Raw genomic sequence first — 18,015 nt, 5'->3', positions numbered from 1 at the left:
AAGAGGAAAATATGGGGGAAAAAAGGAAAAGGTATCATCAGAAGAACCTGTTTGTTGTATGATCCAAAAGTACGTTAATTTTTGGTCTCATTAACATAAGGACTCCAAATGTTTCTTCTTGCCTTTTTTTTTTTTTTCTCAATGAACTGTCAAATTATTACTTAATTAATTAATTAATTATGTGGTGGCAAAGGTACATTGCTTATCAGTAATTTGAGTATTGAATTTTTAATTTCATTAATTAGTATTTAATTTGTTAATAATTTTAAATAAAAAACGCTTTTGAAAAAACTATTTATTTATTATAAAATCATTAATAAATTTATCAAAATAAATCTTTATTATTTAATTATTACATATAATATATAATAAATAATTATTTTTTAAAAAATAAAATTCCGTGATGTTAAAGAACATATGCTGAAGTTTTCATACAATTTAATTTTTTCCTTAAAGAAATTATTCCATTTTGTCTCCTTACAAGAGAGTTCTTATTATAAATATGACTATTACTATACTTGTATCATATAAAATATTAAAATTTATATATTTATATCATATTTTATATAAAAATTATATGTTATAATTTATATTAATATAAAATATATTTTTTAAATTTATTAAAATTTTATATTATTATTATCAAAATTTTAAATTTTATTTTTTAATTTTTTATTCATAGCATATTTATATCGAATCGTTAGATTATATTTTTATTATCGATTACTTAAATAAGCTCAAATCGCCCTTCAGTCCGACGGCCATGGCACCACCTCATCCCACACGTGCAAATCTCACGTCCACTGGCTCAAAATTGTTGTTGATTTTAGGGATATAAAAACATTATCCAATGCTCCCATTTTTGTTATTTATTTTCTTGATCTCTCACCCAATTGAAATTGACCAGAGGCCCCACCCCCTGACCAATCAAAATTGGAACTGATATTGGACCAAACGGCAGCGTTTTAATAGTCTTTGCCATTCGCTCATCCAATCTGAGCAAGCGAGAAGTGTAAAAGCCTTTGTTTGGATGCCTAGAAAATTCTAGTAAACCTTATGCAAAAACCCTGCATTTTCCGGAGAAAAAGCTGGAGATGCTGCCTTCTTTTGCTTCAAATGAACTAATAAAAGTCTTTTGATGATACAGAGGTGAGTTTAGTTTGCCACTTTTTTTATCTTCACGAGGAACTGAAAATCCTGCTTTATATCGTAGAAACGAAAAAGATTGATTCTTTTCTTCAACTTCAAAATATCAAAAGAAAATTTTCTTCTAAAAAAATTTATACTATGCTTTAATTTTTCCATCATTAGTTTTAGTATTGTTGTTATTCATTAATCCATTTTTTTTTTTCTTTTTGTGTTGAATAGATAGTTGGTTGAAGAAATTAGTTGAATCCAGTTTATAATTTAAGATTGATGGCTTTATCAGAAGCATTTCTATGTTTAAATCCTATGATTTTATCCAAATCTGGTGCAAATTTTGGAAAACAAAGAAATTTAGGGTTAGCAGAATTCCATTATAGTTTAAGAAGATCGCGAAATAGAATAAAGAGCAATGGATTTTGGAGTGCTGGTTGTTGTAGTACTGATATAAAGAACAGAACAAAAAGATCTTCATGTTTTTTGAGATGCAAATGCCAAAAGGCTGATAGTGTTAATGGACTAACCGCGGATCATGGAATACCGGCTTCACTTTCTGGCAAGGGTAAGGTGAATAATGTTCAAGAGTTTGAGTTGAAGCAACTTTTGAAATCTAATAAGGAAGGGTTTGCCAATGGTAACACGAATGGGGCTGGAATGATTACAGATAGTAGGAAATCAGTTGAGGAAGAAGCATGGGATCTTCTGAAGGAGTCTGTTGTGTACTATTGTGGTAATCCAATTGGAACGGTTGCTGCAAGTGATACAAGCAGCTCTAGCATTCTAAATTATGATCAAGTCTTTATCCGTGACTTCATACCTTCGGGGATAGCTTTTCTTTTGAAGGGAGAATATGATATTGTTAGGAATTTCATCCTGTACACACTTCAGTTGCAGGTAATTTAATGTTTCTCATCTTGTTATCTAATTAAGCATTACAATTGGATTACTTGTTTGAAGCATGAATGTCACTTCTCCGCTAATTTGCTTTTTTTAATTGACAGAGCTGGGAGAAAACCATGGATTGTCATAGTCCTGGTCAGGGGCTGATGCCTGCCAGTTTTAAAGTGCGTACTGTTCCACTTGATGGTGATGATTCTGTGACTGAAGATGTATTAGACCCTGACTTTGGTGAAGCAGCAATTGGCCGTGTAGCTCCAGTTGATTCTGGTAAGAGAATGTTGTGGTAAATTATCTCTGTGAGTTACACTATAACCTAATAGATTAATGGTTCAACTTTTGATTTCACTTCCAGGATTATGGTGGATTATCCTATTACGAGCATATGGAAAATGCACTGGCGATCTTTCGGTGCAAGAGAGGGTTGATGTGCAAACTGGGATTAAAATGATCTTAAAGCTCTGTCTTGCTGATGGCTTTGACATGTTTCCGACTTTATTAGTGACAGATGGTTCTTGCATGATAGATCGTCGCATGGGAATTCATGGCCATCCTTTGGAAATTCAGGTTTAGTATTTTTTAAAATGTTTGATTCCCAGTTACACTTTTGAGGAATGAATTATGTTATCTGTAGCTTCAAAACTGTTAAGGAGCAAATCCATGCCCTCTACGTAGCGCTATGTTGCTACAATTAAGCATGATCCAGGAAACATGATATGTTGATATTTGTGTTTCAAATGTGGACCTCCACCTCTCCCTTAAATGTATGGTGAAGAGTGAGACATGTCTTTACTCCAGTGCTTGATAGGTTTCTAGGGTTTATATTGCTTTTATCTTACAGAAGCTGAAGCTTCATGATTGTGGGCATGTTCATTGTTAGATGGAGATTTGAAGTCATACTTTTGCATAAAAATTTTGTGTTCATGTAGGCACTCTTTTATTCGGCATTACTCTGTGCACGTGAGATGCTTGCTCCTGAGGATAGTTCAGCCGACCTTATAAGAGCTCTCAACAATCGTTTAGTTGCATTATCATTTCACATCAGAGAATATTACTGGATTGACATGAAAAAACTTAATGAAATCTACCGTTACAAGACAGAGGAATACTCATATGATGCAGTTAACAAGTTCAACATCTACCCAGATCAAATCCCTCACTGGTTGGTGGAATTCATGCCTGCCAGAGGAGGTTATTTGATTGGAAATCTGCAGCCTGCCCACATGGATTTCCGTTTCTTTTCACTTGGAAACATATGGTCTATTGTAAGCAGTCTTGCAACAGTTGATCAATCACATGCCATATTGGATCTTGTTGAAGCAAAATGGTCAGAATTGGTGGCAGATATGCCATTGAAAATATGTTATCCTGCTCTTGAGGGCCAGGAATGGCGAATTATTACAGGCAGTGATCCCAAGAACACGTATGATCTTCACCTATATGATTATGATTCTCTTCTCAGTAATTTACTATGGCAATTCATTCCTAGTTCTTCCACTCATACTCAACATTATTGTTTTATTGCAGTCCCTGGTCATACCACAATGGAGGTTCTTGGCCAACTTTGCTTTGGCAGGTTAGTTTATTCATTCCAAACTTCATTCACTGCAGTAATGAATGATCTTATGCCATTGTTGCACTATTTTCTGGCAATGCAACATTAGATTACCTCAGTAGAACTTTGGAGGTTCCTGAAACGTGAATGCAAGTATTAGCAATGTGATTCTTTCATAGGCTTATTCTTTCTAACTGCCTGTCCTTTTGAAATTTATCTAAGAATGTTTCGTGTGTTAAGCATACATCCGAAAAGGATGATTGGTTCCATTATCCATCCAACCAGGAGTAAGCATGGATCTTGTACTGTGTTATACTATGGTATCTTTTATTGTACTTTCATCTTGATTTCTGAGATATTTTATACCCATAGAGTGTTTTGTAGTATGCGACAGATTGACTGCACCTTCCAATCTGAATTTGCTTTTTCTAAAATGGTGATTAGAATTTTCTAGTAATTAACATAATTATGCTGCTGTTCCAGCTCACTGTGGCATGCATAAAGATGAACAGACCAGAGATTGCTGAAAAAGCTGTCATGCTTGCTGAGAGACACTTATCTAGAGACAAGTGGCCAGAATACTATGACACTAGAAGAGCAAGATTTATTGGCAAGCAGTCACGGTTGTTTCAAACGTGGTCTATTGCTGGATACCTTGTGGCAAAGCTCCTCCTTGCCAACCCTAGTGCAGCAAAGATTCTTATAAATGAGGAGGACTCTGAAATTGTAAACGCCTTTTCTTGCATGCTTAGTGCTAATCCAAGGAGGAAACGTGGCCGAAAAAGATTTAAACAGCCCTTCATCGTATGAGCTTAAGCAAATGATACTATTGAGGTTCCTATGAAGAATTCAGCTCTCTAAATCTTTTAAAAGTGAAGTGAGTACCACCATTAAGGCATGAGATTGATCCCTACCTAGCTAAGTTCACACCATGTACGCTATACAATTCCCTTGCTGTACAAATTTTTGTTCTGGCAATTACAGTAGCAGTAAGCTTTCTGGTTTTTGGAATCCGTAGTTGTACGATTATACATATGGAGGGAATCACTTCTTACCCTTGATTGAATATTGTGGATATACCCTTTATACCACAAAAAAAATACAGGCTTGGAATCGGGAGTAGCGACATTTTTCTTTTATCATGCATCTGCGTGTGGATTTCTGTCGAGCGTTGAAGGATTGAAATCTTCAATGGGAAGTGAGAAATATTATTGATTTGAGCTAATATTTAGAGTTTGTTAAACAATCCAGGTTAAATAGAAGAACAATAGTTTCCACTACTTAGAAATCTAGGTAAATAATGGGGTCCAACAGTATTATTCAACAACCTCTACTACACGTCCCAAATCCAGATGTTACTTTTCATTCATGAATTTTGGCATGCCAAACAAACGGTTAAATACATACAAACTCCAATTTCATTTATTGCTTACTGATGGAAGTCCCTATTCAAGCTACAAAGTGTAGATACTGTGGGTATATTGACATTTTCCAGGTCAATATCAAGGCCTAGACTGGATCAACCAGAGCATTCATGTAGAAAAGCTTAGGAACTACGAATGTTGCTGTTTTCTGCCAAGATGTTGTCCAGTAACGATTCACACGCATCTTCAAGTAAGTCTAATACCTGCTATTGAAACAGAACTCATAAGCTTTGCTAAATTGTATGCAGAATATAATTACCATAACTTGCTGAATGAAATCAAAACATGGGAGGCTCAGTAGGATGACTAAAAGATGAAATGAAACCGCCCAATTTTGTTTTAGCTAATCAACAACTTTATAGTACTTAAGAGGGATAGACCAGTATCTCATTGCATCTGGTAATCAAGCATTACAAGAAACCGTGGGATAATATCTCTTTTTTGTTTCTTTTTTTTTTCAAATAAAAGGCGAGCGGTTGTCATCATAAAATGATGAATGCACCAAAACAAGGGGAAGTTAAAATGAGTTGATTAAACAGTTTAAAGATGTATGTAGTCTTTACCTAGAGAGAGAGAGAGAGAGAGAGAGAGATGTGTTACACAATGGAGGTAACATTATTAGGTGATGGGATAAAGGCAACATTGAAAAGGCTAATGTCACACAGAAAACTAGTACTTGCTCCAGCAAAGAAGATTGTCAAGAATCATAAGCGGCAAATTGATGCCGAATACACAGCATAGGGAGTTCAAGGATATGATTGGATATTTGGTAATAAAGAACAGACAGTAATGTGTTAAACAAACGAAGCAACATTATAAGTTAGCTCCAGCAAAAAGACTAGTACTCGATGCACTACAAAGTCGGTGAAGCCATGTGGCACTAGTAGGGCCGGCAATCCAACCCGTCTCCGACGGGTTCTTACTTAACCCGACTCTATGTGGTCGATTTTTTTTTTTTGAAATTCGGATTTCGGATCGGGTCGGGTTCGGATTTTAAATAAACTCGACCTTATATTATATAAAAAATTATTTTTTAATTAATTATTTAATTATTTATATATATATTTATATAATGATATTTTAAAATATTTATATTTTAAAAATAATATTTTATATTTTAAAAAATAATATTTTATTAATTTCGAGTCGGATATAATTTATATAGTATCGGACTAGGGTTGGGGTCGGGTATGAAAAAACAAAAAAAAATTCGGGTAAAATCGGGTTCGGGTTTAATAACACATAAAGTCGGATTGAGTTCGGGACGAGCAAAACCTGCCTCGAACTTAACCCGATGCCAACTCTAGGCACTAGGGTGGGCAACCCAACCCGTCGCTAACGGATTCCGACCCGACCCGACCTCATTAAATCGATTTTTTTTTTTTAAATCGGATTTCGAATCGGGTCGGGTTTATCTAAAACCCAACCCGATATTATATAAAAAAAAATTATTTAATTAATTATTTATATATTTATATAATAATATATTTAAATATTTATATCTAAAAAAATATTTTTATATTTTAAAAAATAATATTTTATTAATTTCGGATTGGATTGGAAACGGTTTATATAATATCGAGTGCGGGTCAAGTTCGAGTATTAAAAAAAATTTCGGGTCGGGTTCAAGTTTAATAAACATAAACGTCGGATTGGGTTCGAGGCGAGCAAAACTCTACTCCGACCTGACTCGTTGCCAACCCTACGTGACACATACTGATTTTTCATATTCGAGAGTTCAAGGATAATAAGAAAGAAAAAGGAACAAAAACAGACAGCTTTCTAACTTCAAAAAGTAAAATCAAGAATCAACAGGATTTATTCTAACTGTACTACAAAATACATACACTACATCTTCTAAACAAGGACCAAAGATAGATGCATATTCCTATCCAGCATACAGCATGCTCATTTTTTATACATTTTTAGTCTATCAAATTAGTTTTTCCCACTTATTAAATGGACTACTATGCCAAGCATGCAGGAGATGGCATTATATATATATATATATATATATATATAGAGAGAGAGAGAGAGAGAGAGCACATAACCTCTTCTCCTTGTAGGCACCCCATTTTGTTTGGAAATATTTTTTCGAAATTAAGCTTCAACCATAATTGAGAGATTTTGAAATTTAATTCCAAAATCAATTGGTGTTAAAAATAATATGAAGAGATTGTCGGAATTTAATTCTATAATCAATTCACGTTAAATTGATAAGGAGAAATTTTGGGATTTGATTTTAGAGTAAATTTTCATTAAAACGGAAATCAAATAAAATCATAGATTTAAGGGGAATTGATTAAGCATAAATTCCTATATAAACCTGTGATCAAAGCAAGGGATCATTTAGAGAGAGAGAAAAGATTATGCAGAAACTCTAGAGAATTTTTAGGATTGGGATTTGGTGTTTTTGGGTTTAAATTTATGTAGGGTTTTGCATTCCAGAGATTTTTGGGTTTAGCTTTCTAGATAATTTATTGGATTTTCGAAAATTCTCTGTCAGCAGTTGAGATTTATTCATCAATTTTTGAGAATCAATTAGAGAGAAGACAGAAGAATAACCATTTTAGAAAGAGAGACATACACAAATAATTCTGAAGAAAAACTGAGTGGTGTGATTTTTATACTTCCCTAACACGAAGTCGTTTTGAATAGCTCAAGATCCGCGCGCTAACCTTGGTATCGATCTAACCCGATCACAGGTTTTTTTTTTTTCATTTTATTTTATTTTTAACCCACTTATTTTATGTTATTATTTTTTATGTATTATTTTTTTGGCTTTTTTTTTAAAAGGATATTATTTCTACATTTTGTTTCTGAAATTAAAAATAATTTTTTTTATAAAGAAAAAAAACATCTTGTCAGATAAAAAAATATCTTGTCAAATAAAGTTTTCAATAAAAATAATAAAAAATCCCTTCACTACAAAAAATAAAAAAATTATATATTTTCAAATAAACAAAAATAATTTTTATCCTCTAAAGTATTAAAAGATTGCTTTGAAGTGAACTCTACCAAACTATTGGAAGGCTTTACTAATTTTTCTGTAATAAAAATTAATAAATCCGACAACGAAACCTCTCAAGAATAGGATACTAGTCTTTATGAATACTTCTGAAATGAAAGAATTATCTTAAATTGCTATCAAACTATTATAAGAATTTTAGGGTTAATTTTCAATATTAAATTATTTGGTAAATCATCAAAATGATCAAGATTTTGATAATTTGAAATCAAATTGGTACTATTCTTTGGATAGGCGTTGTGGGGGTACTACAACCTTTCCTATGCGTAATCGACTCTCGAATCTAACATCTGTTTTCACAGACCAGAATATGTTTCAGGTGGCTAATCACACTTAACCAAAAAAGATTGGTGACGACTTCTCTAATTCATATCTAACAGTAGGTCCATGGATCTATACATTATGACACTCCTCTTTAGAACGAAGTTATCATCACCACCAATTTTGGCTTCCATTAACCAAACTAAAGATTGTACATGGCATTTTATGCCACGCTTGGTAGGAAAGAAAAGTAAAAAGAAAAAACGGGTGGATGGAAAAGAGGAAACAAAATATTTCTCCTTTAATATCCAAAACCAAAATTTTCAGAAATTCAACCCAATACCATAGGTAGAATTAGCACAAAAAATCTAAGCCCAAAAAATAAAATAAAATAAAGAAGGGGGAAAAGACTTCTTTGAACAGAACTTTCCATTTCCTCATTTCCATTCTTCTTTTTCTTCTTTCAAAATAACAAACATCACCATGCTCTCTCTAATCTGTCTCTCCCTCCCTTCCAGAATAAGAATAAGAAGAAAGTTTGGTTAATAACTTCTCAAGTTCTCCCTTATTTCTTATTCTTTCATCATTTTCTTCTTTCAACCTCACCATACCCGCATGCTTCCGCCTCCCTCCCTTACCACAATTTTTCCTACAACACTATCTGACCTAAAAAGCTCACTGTTCTTTAAAGTCCGTTAAACATTCCCCATATTCCAAAAATTTGCAAAGAGGAACCAGATGAATTGATTCCCATTTCAAGTTTTATAATCCAGTTTTAAATATGAAAATCCTCATACATTACCTTCTCAAAACCTTGCGGTCCACCATAGTACGGATCAGGGACTTCCGTTTCATCATGTTTCTTACAATAAGAACACATCAGTCTAACCTGCATAATCAGTACAAAAATCAGAGTAAAAAACCTACTCCATAATTGACTGATAGTCTTCACTCTTAATATGCTACTAACCTTTTTATGTCCATCAGCAGGAAGTGTCTCTCTGAATTTCCACCTATTAAAAGCCTCCAATATATCCTCTGCATGCATCAGAAATAACTATCAATATGTCTAATACTATTTGGTACATATAACTAAAGCTGGACAATCAAAAGTTACAGAGCACCAACGAATTCAATTTAAACCCAAATATAAGACTTCCAAAAGGTTAAATTAAACAGGAAAACCATGAATAATGCCTCTATTTTGCTTGTCCATTGCAAGAATAAGATCAAAATCTCTGAAGTCTGACGGCCGGATTGGCCTTGAAATAGATGTTATCTCAATCCCACGCCTTTTTGAGGCTTCCCTCATTCTTGGGTCTGCCAGATTTCCCTTCAGGAACAACAAAAACCCTTAATTAATTTTTTTTTTTTTAAATCCCATTTTCCCTTCACTATAAGCCATTGATTGCTGACAATCAAAACATTAAAAGTTTAAAAGAAAGGTTATATAATCCAATCGTTCACATTGCTTGGAATCCTAGAAAGAATCAATCTTGATCATTTAAATTCCCTGGTATCCCCAGAAAGCTTCAATTATACTGATTCTAATAACTAAATCATAAACCAAAACATACATATATTTGCCCATAGATATAAGTAAAAACTCAGTCCAAAAATACCATTTTAGCATATTTGAAGTATATATACCTCATGGTAATTAATGGTGCCAGCAGAGTCAATGTTAAACTTGGAGTCAAGGCCTTTCTTTTTCACGATGTCTCTAAAGACACCTTCAGCAGCTGGACTCCTGCAGATATTGCCTAAGCAAACAAACAGAACAGAGAAAGGTTTTGTCTCTGTCGCAGCTCCTGTGGATGGTGCTGACGAGGCCATTGATGCTTTTACCAGCAGCCCAAAAGCAGGATAATTGTCAAGGTTTTGGTGGGGATATGAAGGGGATTTGGGGTTTTGGAGAGATGGGTATTTGTTTGATGGAGAAGGAAGAATAGAAAATGAGGCCCTGGGAGAAAGGAAATGGGAGTGCTGGCAAAAAGGTAAATATGGAGGAGTTGCTGATGATAATAGTCTAGTTGTGGTACCGTTCAGCGATGGTCTCATAACTCCTGCAATCAGAGTTGGGGACTGGATTGGCTTTGAAAAGAGTTGGGGCAGTGTTAAAGTTAAACCGAGAGAGATAAAAACCTGAAGAAATGTGGGGTTGCTTAGCAATTTGGACTTTCAGCAACGAGCTTGGTTAAACCAAATCAAACAATTTGTTTCGGTATTGGACATTTTGTTGGGTTTAAAATCTTTCATTTTTTTTTTTTAATGACAATCAAATCATAATTAGGAAAGAAGATGATATGTTGATTTTTAAAAGTGATAGTATAAATTTGTTATGTTTCCAATTTCAACGTGAAAATATGATATAATAAATATGTTAAGATTTAAATTTATATCTAAAATGTTTTTTTAGGATAAAATTATGAAATTTTTTTATTAAAGTAGATAATACTTTATAAGTTAAGTGTAAATCTTTATAAATTCAAGAGAGCTAAGTGTTAGACAATATGAATTACTTCTAAAATTTTAATTTTTGATGTGATTTTTATTATCTGGATCTGTATATGTTTTATGTTAAGCTTTTATAAAAATATTAAATTTTAATAGAAAAAACTATGAGGCCTCTAATTTTACACTAAAAAAAAGTGAAAATATTATATTATATATATTGATACCAAAATCCATATTGATAAAGTTTATTTTATGTGATAAAAAAAATTTGAATAAAAATGAATAATATCTCGTAAGTACAATCTTCATAAAATTAACTTAATTAATTTTCTGATTTTAATCCGTTAAAACAGTCTAAAAGCTTTGCTGGAGATGCAGCTTGATTTGCTTTTTGAAGGAGAATCAAACTTCAGACGCTAGTAAAAATCAGGGTAAGTGCCACAGGCTAATAATTGCAAGACAGCGCCCATGTTAAATGTTGAAATATTTGGTCTTTCCATGACGTTTAATGGAGTTTATATTATTAGCAAAAAGTGTATTTTATGAGGGTGAAAAGAACAGGAATGCGAGTGCTAGAATTACCTTTCACACCGTTGGTGAAAGCAAATCAAGCTGGCAGAAAACTGAGAAATGGATGTATAATGTATATACTGATATTACACACTGCATTCAGTTTAATATAGTGGTGCTCACAAGCTTGAATCAATACTACGAAAATCAAGAAGCTGGCTGCACTTTTTGAAGACTCAACTGCTCTACCGTATATCTATCTCATAGTAATGACTTGCCGCCAATTTTCTGAATTACATTTACAACATGTGCTACATATATCAGTTACAACAACAGGATCAGAAACCTCACTGTTAAAAAGAGAACCAAAACATCATCTTTTGCCACATCAGATAAGCTCTAGCTAAAACATATCAAACTCCATATGGTCTTCTGTGCCCAGGAATTCGTCGCCTTTGGTGCTGTCCTTTTTCAGCAAAACTGAGGTTGGCACACAGATGCCAGTGTCACAGAACCTTGGCATCTCAGGTGGTGTTGCACAACGTATCAGAGCCCAATTTAGGCCCTCAAAAAAAGGATGCTGTTTGATCTCTGCAGCTCCTTTCACTGATCCTAATCGATTCTCAGGTTCCTTAACTAAAAGCCCTCTTATCAAATCTCTTGCATGAAAACTAACCGTAGGGCTACTAGGAAACCTAAGGCTATGTGACACAACATTGGATAGTGTTTCGTCATTTCCTGAACCTTTGAAGGGTGTTTTACCATACAAAAGCTCAAATAGAAAGATTCCAAACGTCCACCAATCAACAGCATTCCCGTGACCCTCACCCTTGATGATTTCTGGAGCAAGGTATTCATGCGTTCCAACAAATGAGTTTGATCGGGCGCTGGTTGGCTCCACTACAAGCTGTGGCATGGGGCTAATCTGAGTAGCTGGGTCAGACTTTATCCTCCTTGATTTGGAAGCAAGCGATAGAAGCCTAGGAGTGAAGCATGGGACTTGAAACGAGGGATTAAGGCAGAAAGGCTCAATACAGCTGGATTCAGAGCATGGACTTGACATCTTCTCAGCAGGTTCAGCAACAGGTGAAGTGGATTTAAGCAGCACTGGATTAACAGCACATCTGAGTGACAAGTCAAAATCTGTGAGCATGATGTGACCGTCTTCTCTAACCAGGATATTTTCTGGTTTTAGATCTCGATATACAACACCAAGCATGTGTAGGTACTCCAATGCAAGGAGGACTTCAGCAACATAAAACCTATGTATATGAAAACCAGAAATTGGAACAAAAACATCAGAGAAGCATGGCGGTAAGAAACTGAGGATGAAGATAGCATCCAGAAATTCTTCAATCTTATACTACTAAACATAGACAAAATGGTCCTCTCTTCAAGATGAAGTTGTGCATCAGGTCCAAATGGAAAGAAAAGAAGCAAAGACATAGGAAAATACACACTTAACGATACAAACGGTGAACAATCTGGACTCCAAAGCCTGACAAAAACATGCAATATATTTAACTCAATGCAGATCACAGCATCACAAATATTCAAGTATATCATATCTTTCACCATATCCTAGGAGCACCTAATTTTGAACATTCCAAGGCCTAAAAAGACCATAATAATGTTTATTCAAATCTAATTTCAAAATACTCACAGAGATCTTAATTATGATTAAAACTTAATAATCTATTGTTGTCAATTTGAATTTAAGCTCCATCACTTGTGTGATCTTTTGAGGGACATCAAAATCAAGAAAATGGCATCTGCATGAACATTAAACCAATATAAATAATCTCAATTTGAGAACTCGGATTAAGATTTACTCCTACAATTACCACTTAAAATCTATAATGCTTTTGTTTTATTGGAAAATTCTATCATTTTCTGAGGTGCATGAGTTCTCATGATGGCAACTGCCAATTCGCAATCATCCTAGATGTCAATTCAATATGAAAGCATTTTTTGCTTCTTTTCCTTTTTGGTTGCAAGTTCTTAAACATGAAAGGTGGGTTTGTACTGAAATTACAAAAATAAATGACGAGAAGAATAGATACTAAGATGAATAGATCTATTTCAGACAAAATAACAACAGTGTTTTCTCTTCCTTATTTTCCTGTATGGACTTCCGTTAGTCATGCAGAATCAGAAATAGATGAAATTAAAAACGAGGTACAATGAACACTAAAAATTTCAGTCCACCAAAACAATGTTATATTCCAAACTAAAAGCATATCTTAACATCATTAAGAGATAGATTTTACCTTGCTGCTTGTTCAGAGAAACTCCTGCCAGGTTGTTTCTGTCGTAACACATGCAAATCTCCACCTGGACAATACTCCATAACCAAGCAAGAAAGTTTTTCTGTTGCAAAATACGCATATAGTGTAGGAAGAAAAGGATGGTCCAGCATTTGCATTATCTCCTTTTCTGTTTGTGCCCTAGGCATCTTCTTGCGGCTCAACAAAAAATCATTGTCCATCACTTTCAAAGCAAATAAGCAGTTTGTTCCAGTTAGCTCAGCAAGATAAACAATCCCAATGTCCCCACAACCAAGCTTCTTGAGAAGCTTGAAGTGCCTCAAACTGAAGCTTCCATGCTGCTTTTGAACAGAGCGTATAGCTTCCCACCTCAAATCTTTTGACATGTGAGGTCTGCTACCACTCCGACTAGACCCACTGATATTGCTTTCTTCACTCGTGGTTGTGCTACTACTGTACTCCCCAATGCTACTTTTGGAGCTCTGGGAAAACTCCCCCTTTTCCCTTGATCTTGATCTGTCATCAGCTTTGGTCAACAGGGCTTTGGATTTGTTATTACAGTTTGAACTCAAAGTTGATTTGAAACTTGTACCCACCATGCTTGAGTTAACATCAATGCTATGATTTGTACTGCCGGAAACTGAAGAAACTTTCAGATTTTCTTTTCTTCCCTTGCCTGAAGCATGTTTCTGTGTTTGCCTATCTGAATAACTAGTGCTAGGACCAAGATCATTGCTGAGACAACCATTACAGGAATGGGAACTGCTGACAGAAGAAGTTGATTCGTGCTTTTCTTTCTTCCTTATAAAGCTCTTGTTCCTAAAGACTGGCTTGATTAGACGTGGAGTTTCACAAACAGATTTCAACTTACCAGCAGCACTAGAAACGGAGAGAGAAGATTCAGCATGCAACTTGCCCTTTGGCTCCTTATCAGGCACAGGAGTTTCAACATAAACCTGAGTTGAGGAACAACCAATCTCCAAGGATTCCTCAGCAGCATGATTAACAGAGGAAGAATCTATAGATTTCAGTTTTTTAAGTTCTGCTTTTGATACTTCACTTTCAGACTCCATAACCAAAGAAGCAATCTGATCTGGGGATTGTAATCTGGTTAGTATTTCCTTTTCTATTGTTGCATTATCTGAAGGACAGGAATTTTGGTTGAAAACCTCCTGCTTTGGCACTTGCAAAGATTCAGGCATCTTGTCAGGAGAATTGGACGCAATCTTTTCAGGAACAAGGGAGATTTCCACTAAATTCCCTTTACCTTCATTTAGGGGAATACCAGATCCATTTGCTTCAACTACTACTGCCCTGTATAATCTTTTGATGGTTCCTGCCTCTGAGGCCCCTGAAGAACCTGCTGGCTTTGAAAATCGCTTCTTCATAGCAGCCATCTCCGATGCCTGAGAGATGCACAACCCTCTAAGTGCCTGCTTCAAACTCACAGGTTCAGAAATTCCAATCCCTGAAGCTTGAGAAGAGCCAACTCTAACTGGTCTTTTCATTGCACTCTTTCGTAAAGCATCTCTACCAATTTCACTTGAGAAACCAGAAATCCTAGAAGATGTCCTAATGTCAATTGCTTCGAAAAGACGATTAATATCATCCTCTATAGAATACTTATTTTCTGATTTTGGCATATGGTGGTTCTTAGCATGTACCCCCATTTTCAATTCAGCATCTAATTCATCAGTGGATTCAACAATTTCAGAAGTACTACGCACAGTATCCATCTCTCCACGGTTCAACTCAAAGGCTTACAAGAGAACTATGGCTTTGCAAACTTACTCTAATCCATTTCCGAAGAAGTATTTCGAAGATAGTGTAGAACTGAGCAATAAGACAACCTCACGTATCCCTCATGATTATCTAGGATCATAATGGTTCTCGGATTTGAAAGGCCAGTCAAAATCCACTTTTTAATTTCAAACACAGCACCCAAAATCCACAACGATCACAAAGTTTCAGAGAATTAGAAGCCACGAAAGAAAACTGTCACTGAAGTAGCATGATCCTGCACAATTCTATAAAAGGACGTGAATAATCCAACACTCATTCACTACTGCACTAAAAGTAATTAACCAAATAACCAAACCTCGTCAAACAAATCAAGTCATCAGTACTATCAACGTTCATATTTCTTTTTCAAAATTAAAGAAGCGTAACACTACCGAAATCATGGACCATTAAAGCTATACAACAACTGCCTTTATAGCAAGAATTCAATTTCATTGAAAGCCCTACAGAGAACAAACTCTTAACTTTGAGTTTCAACCAAAATCTCATGCACACATCAAGGCTTTTGGCTTAATGAACACAACCAACCAACACGTTCAAACAACTATTTTTACATCTAAAAGGAGCATAAAAACTGAAGCTTTCAAACCTAAAAAGCATAACTTTACAGAATCAAATAACTTTACCTCCTATAAAAAGCTAGCAAGAACAATAAAAACCAAGATGCAAAACTCTACAACTACAAAGAATTTTTTCATAGCAGAAGAAATTGAATAAAAAAGTAAAGCATAGCAACAGCTAGAACCCAAAAAACCCAAAACAGAACAGTTAAAAGAAAATTTAACAGAGAATGATCAAAAGGGTACCTCTGAAACTGGGAAATACGTAGAACCCAAAAAAGCGTTGCCTTTGAAGATGCCAAACAAAAAGAAAAAGAGAGAAAGGAAGAAAATTTGGGCAGCTAGAGAAAGGTAAGGGGTATAATTAGGGTTAGGACAGAGGAGGGAAAGAGAGTGGAAAGAAGAGAAAATTGTTAATTGAGTGAATGAAGAGAGAGAGAGAGAGGGAAAAGAAAGGAAAAGTTGGATATGCCAATCACGAGAAGTTTCACCTTGTTCTACTACTACTTCTACTGCTGCTCTACTGTTTCTTTTTCTCTGTAATGGCGGAAAAATACCAACACAAATTTTTTTTTTTGTTTTTTTGGTTACTGTTATAAAAAGGGAAAAGAAAGCCTCTGGTTGGAAAGCAATTGTACCCAATTTTGCATGTCGACAGGTTAGGCTTGTATCCAGCATTTCTATGTGTCAATTATACAATGAAAATAATCCAAAAATAATGAACACTGAGTCATAAAATCAATTATACGAAAAAACATTGTGCATGAAATCCGAAAGGATGGAGCAGTTAACTATGGGGCTGGTCTGGTTTGCTGCTGGCATTTCGATTCAAGAAGATGCATGATTGTCCCCCAAGGGCTAAGAGACAAAGAATGTCAAAAATATGCAAAATCAATCACATTCTTCTTGTCCTTCCAACAATGGATATGTCATATACAGTCAAAGCTTCTCCAGAGTTTTCAGCATCTTTTATTTCTTTAAAAAGTTGAATAGTTACCTCGAGTTATTACTATTTGCATGAAGTTTCTTTTATTGTGAGGAAAAATTTGAAAGATGTAAGTTATTCCAACTTTTTGGTTATTCACCGTACGAGGTGAACTATAAGAGGTAATAAGTTGGGAATGGTCTCAGCATTTGTATCTTAATATTTAAGACAGATCGGCAATGAAAAATAAAAAGGAGTAGATCAAAAAATTAAGAAAAATAAAATGATCAAATAGTACCTATATGGTTTTATTTACAATTGTAAAGAGAAAGATATAAAAAATTTATTTGAGATTAGTTTCTGACAAATTAAGTTAATATGGATATTGATCATCTATTCTAAAAATGATAAGTAAATATTAAAAAAATTTTATTACGTAGATTCATTATGTAATTTTTTATGATCAAATCGATCTGACATATCAATTTAATCTAAAAATAAAAAATGCTTTTGACTTGTCTATTGATAGTAACTATCAAGAAAAAAGATTATCATATCATGTTGATCTCAAATAACCCTAGCAATTACATATATAAATATTGAAAATCATTTGTTTAGAATTTAAAATTTAGCTCAAATAATTTATCTATCGTTAATGAGAGATGAGTTCTTATAAAATTAAAATTCAATTTTCAGTGTTTATAGTTCCTCTCCCTCTATCCTCTTAAAAGCCATTTTATTATAGTTTATTTGGAGAAAATGCTTTGCTTGCCATTCTTTTCTTAGACCTATGGGTCGTTTCCCCACCTAATAAGCATTAATTGCCCTCATCATTTAGGTCAATGGTTATAATCAAGTTTGACAGACCAAAATTCATTCAAGAAGAACATGAAGTTTTTCTTAAGTGTCTCTCAATAACAAATTGTCATGTCTTTAAAAATTTTTGACAGAATCTTCTTAAACATATCTATATAAATTGATTGGAACAAGTTACATATGTAGCATGTTTCTTATCCATACACGTAACAATTCATGGGAATAATAAAGATGAAAACTCGTATGTCGGCAAAGAATTCTGTGGCAAATTTTGAAAGTTTTAAGGCCATGATTAAAGGACAAACTTGGGTCTTGGATACAAGAGTGGTACCCAAAACAAGGCCCTCTTTTCATTATATTCGGTCATACATA

At 34.3% G+C, this 18,015-nt stretch overlaps 3 protein-coding genes across 8 annotated transcripts; 1 reads left to right on the top strand and 2 right to left on the bottom strand.

Moving 5' to 3' along the window:
• The first annotated feature begins 959 nt into the window (after positions 1–959).
• Positions 960–4,734, top strand: LOC111301291 (alkaline/neutral invertase E, chloroplastic-like). Of its 3 annotated transcripts, XM_022896858.2 has the most exons (8): positions 998–1,149; positions 1,369–1,705; positions 1,808–2,037; positions 2,145–2,310; positions 2,396–2,607; positions 2,970–3,463; positions 3,568–3,616; positions 4,079–4,734. In XM_022896858.2, exons 2-8 carry the CDS (start codon positions 1,417–1,419, stop codon positions 4,403–4,405), a joined length of 1,767 nt encoding a protein of 588 aa, XP_022752593.1. In that variant the 5' UTR covers positions 998–1,149; positions 1,369–1,416; the 3' UTR covers positions 4,406–4,734. The 3 variants fall into 3 exon arrangements, with proteins under 3 accessions (XP_022752592.1, XP_022752593.1, XP_089600880.1); XM_022896857.2 differs by having other exon boundaries at positions 960–1,149; positions 1,369–2,037; XM_089744754.1 differs by having other exon boundaries at positions 1,026–1,149; positions 1,373–2,037.
• A 151-nt stretch (positions 4,735–4,885) lies between these two features.
• On the bottom strand, positions 4,886–10,517 carry LOC111301293 (protein-tyrosine phosphatase). 3 transcript variants are annotated; one of them, XM_022896861.2, is made up of 5 exons: positions 9,959–10,517; positions 9,506–9,641; positions 9,279–9,346; positions 9,111–9,197; positions 4,886–5,222 (listed from the first exon to the last, which is right to left on the bottom strand). In XM_022896861.2, exons 1-5 carry the CDS (start codon positions 10,367–10,369, stop codon positions 5,142–5,144), a joined length of 783 nt encoding a protein of 260 aa, XP_022752596.2. In that variant the 5' UTR covers positions 10,370–10,517; the 3' UTR covers positions 4,886–5,141. The 3 variants fall into 3 exon arrangements, with proteins under 3 accessions (XP_022752596.2, XP_022752595.2, XP_022752594.2); XM_022896860.2 differs by having other exon boundaries at positions 4,930–5,222; positions 9,494–9,641; positions 9,959–10,479; XM_022896859.2 differs by having other exon boundaries at positions 4,930–5,222; positions 9,111–9,346; positions 9,959–10,481.
• A 1,017-nt stretch (positions 10,518–11,534) lies between these two features.
• LOC111301290 (serine/threonine-protein kinase D6PKL1-like) lies at positions 11,535–16,894 on the bottom strand. 2 transcript variants are annotated; one of them, XM_022896856.2, is made up of 3 exons: positions 16,149–16,894; positions 13,546–15,569; positions 11,535–12,537 (listed from the first exon to the last, which is right to left on the bottom strand). In XM_022896856.2, the coding sequence occupies exons 2-3, from the start codon at positions 15,276–15,278 to the stop codon at positions 11,679–11,681; spliced, it is 2,592 nt and encodes an 863-aa protein (XP_022752591.2). In that variant the 5' UTR covers positions 15,279–15,569; positions 16,149–16,894; the 3' UTR covers positions 11,535–11,678. The 2 variants fall into 2 exon arrangements, with proteins under 2 accessions (XP_022752591.2, XP_022752590.2); XM_022896855.2 differs by having other exon boundaries at positions 13,546–15,559.
• Between the last annotated feature and the right edge of the window lie 1,121 nt (positions 16,895–18,015).

Source organism: Durio zibethinus, chromosome 15 (assembly GCF_047325235.1).
Source record: "Durio zibethinus cultivar Kanyao isolate XHJ-2024 chromosome 15, ASM4732523v1, whole genome shotgun sequence".
NCBI classification, from domain to species: Eukaryota; Viridiplantae; Streptophyta; class Magnoliopsida; order Malvales; family Malvaceae; genus Durio; species Durio zibethinus.
This window is presented reverse-complemented; position numbering and strand designations above follow the sequence as displayed.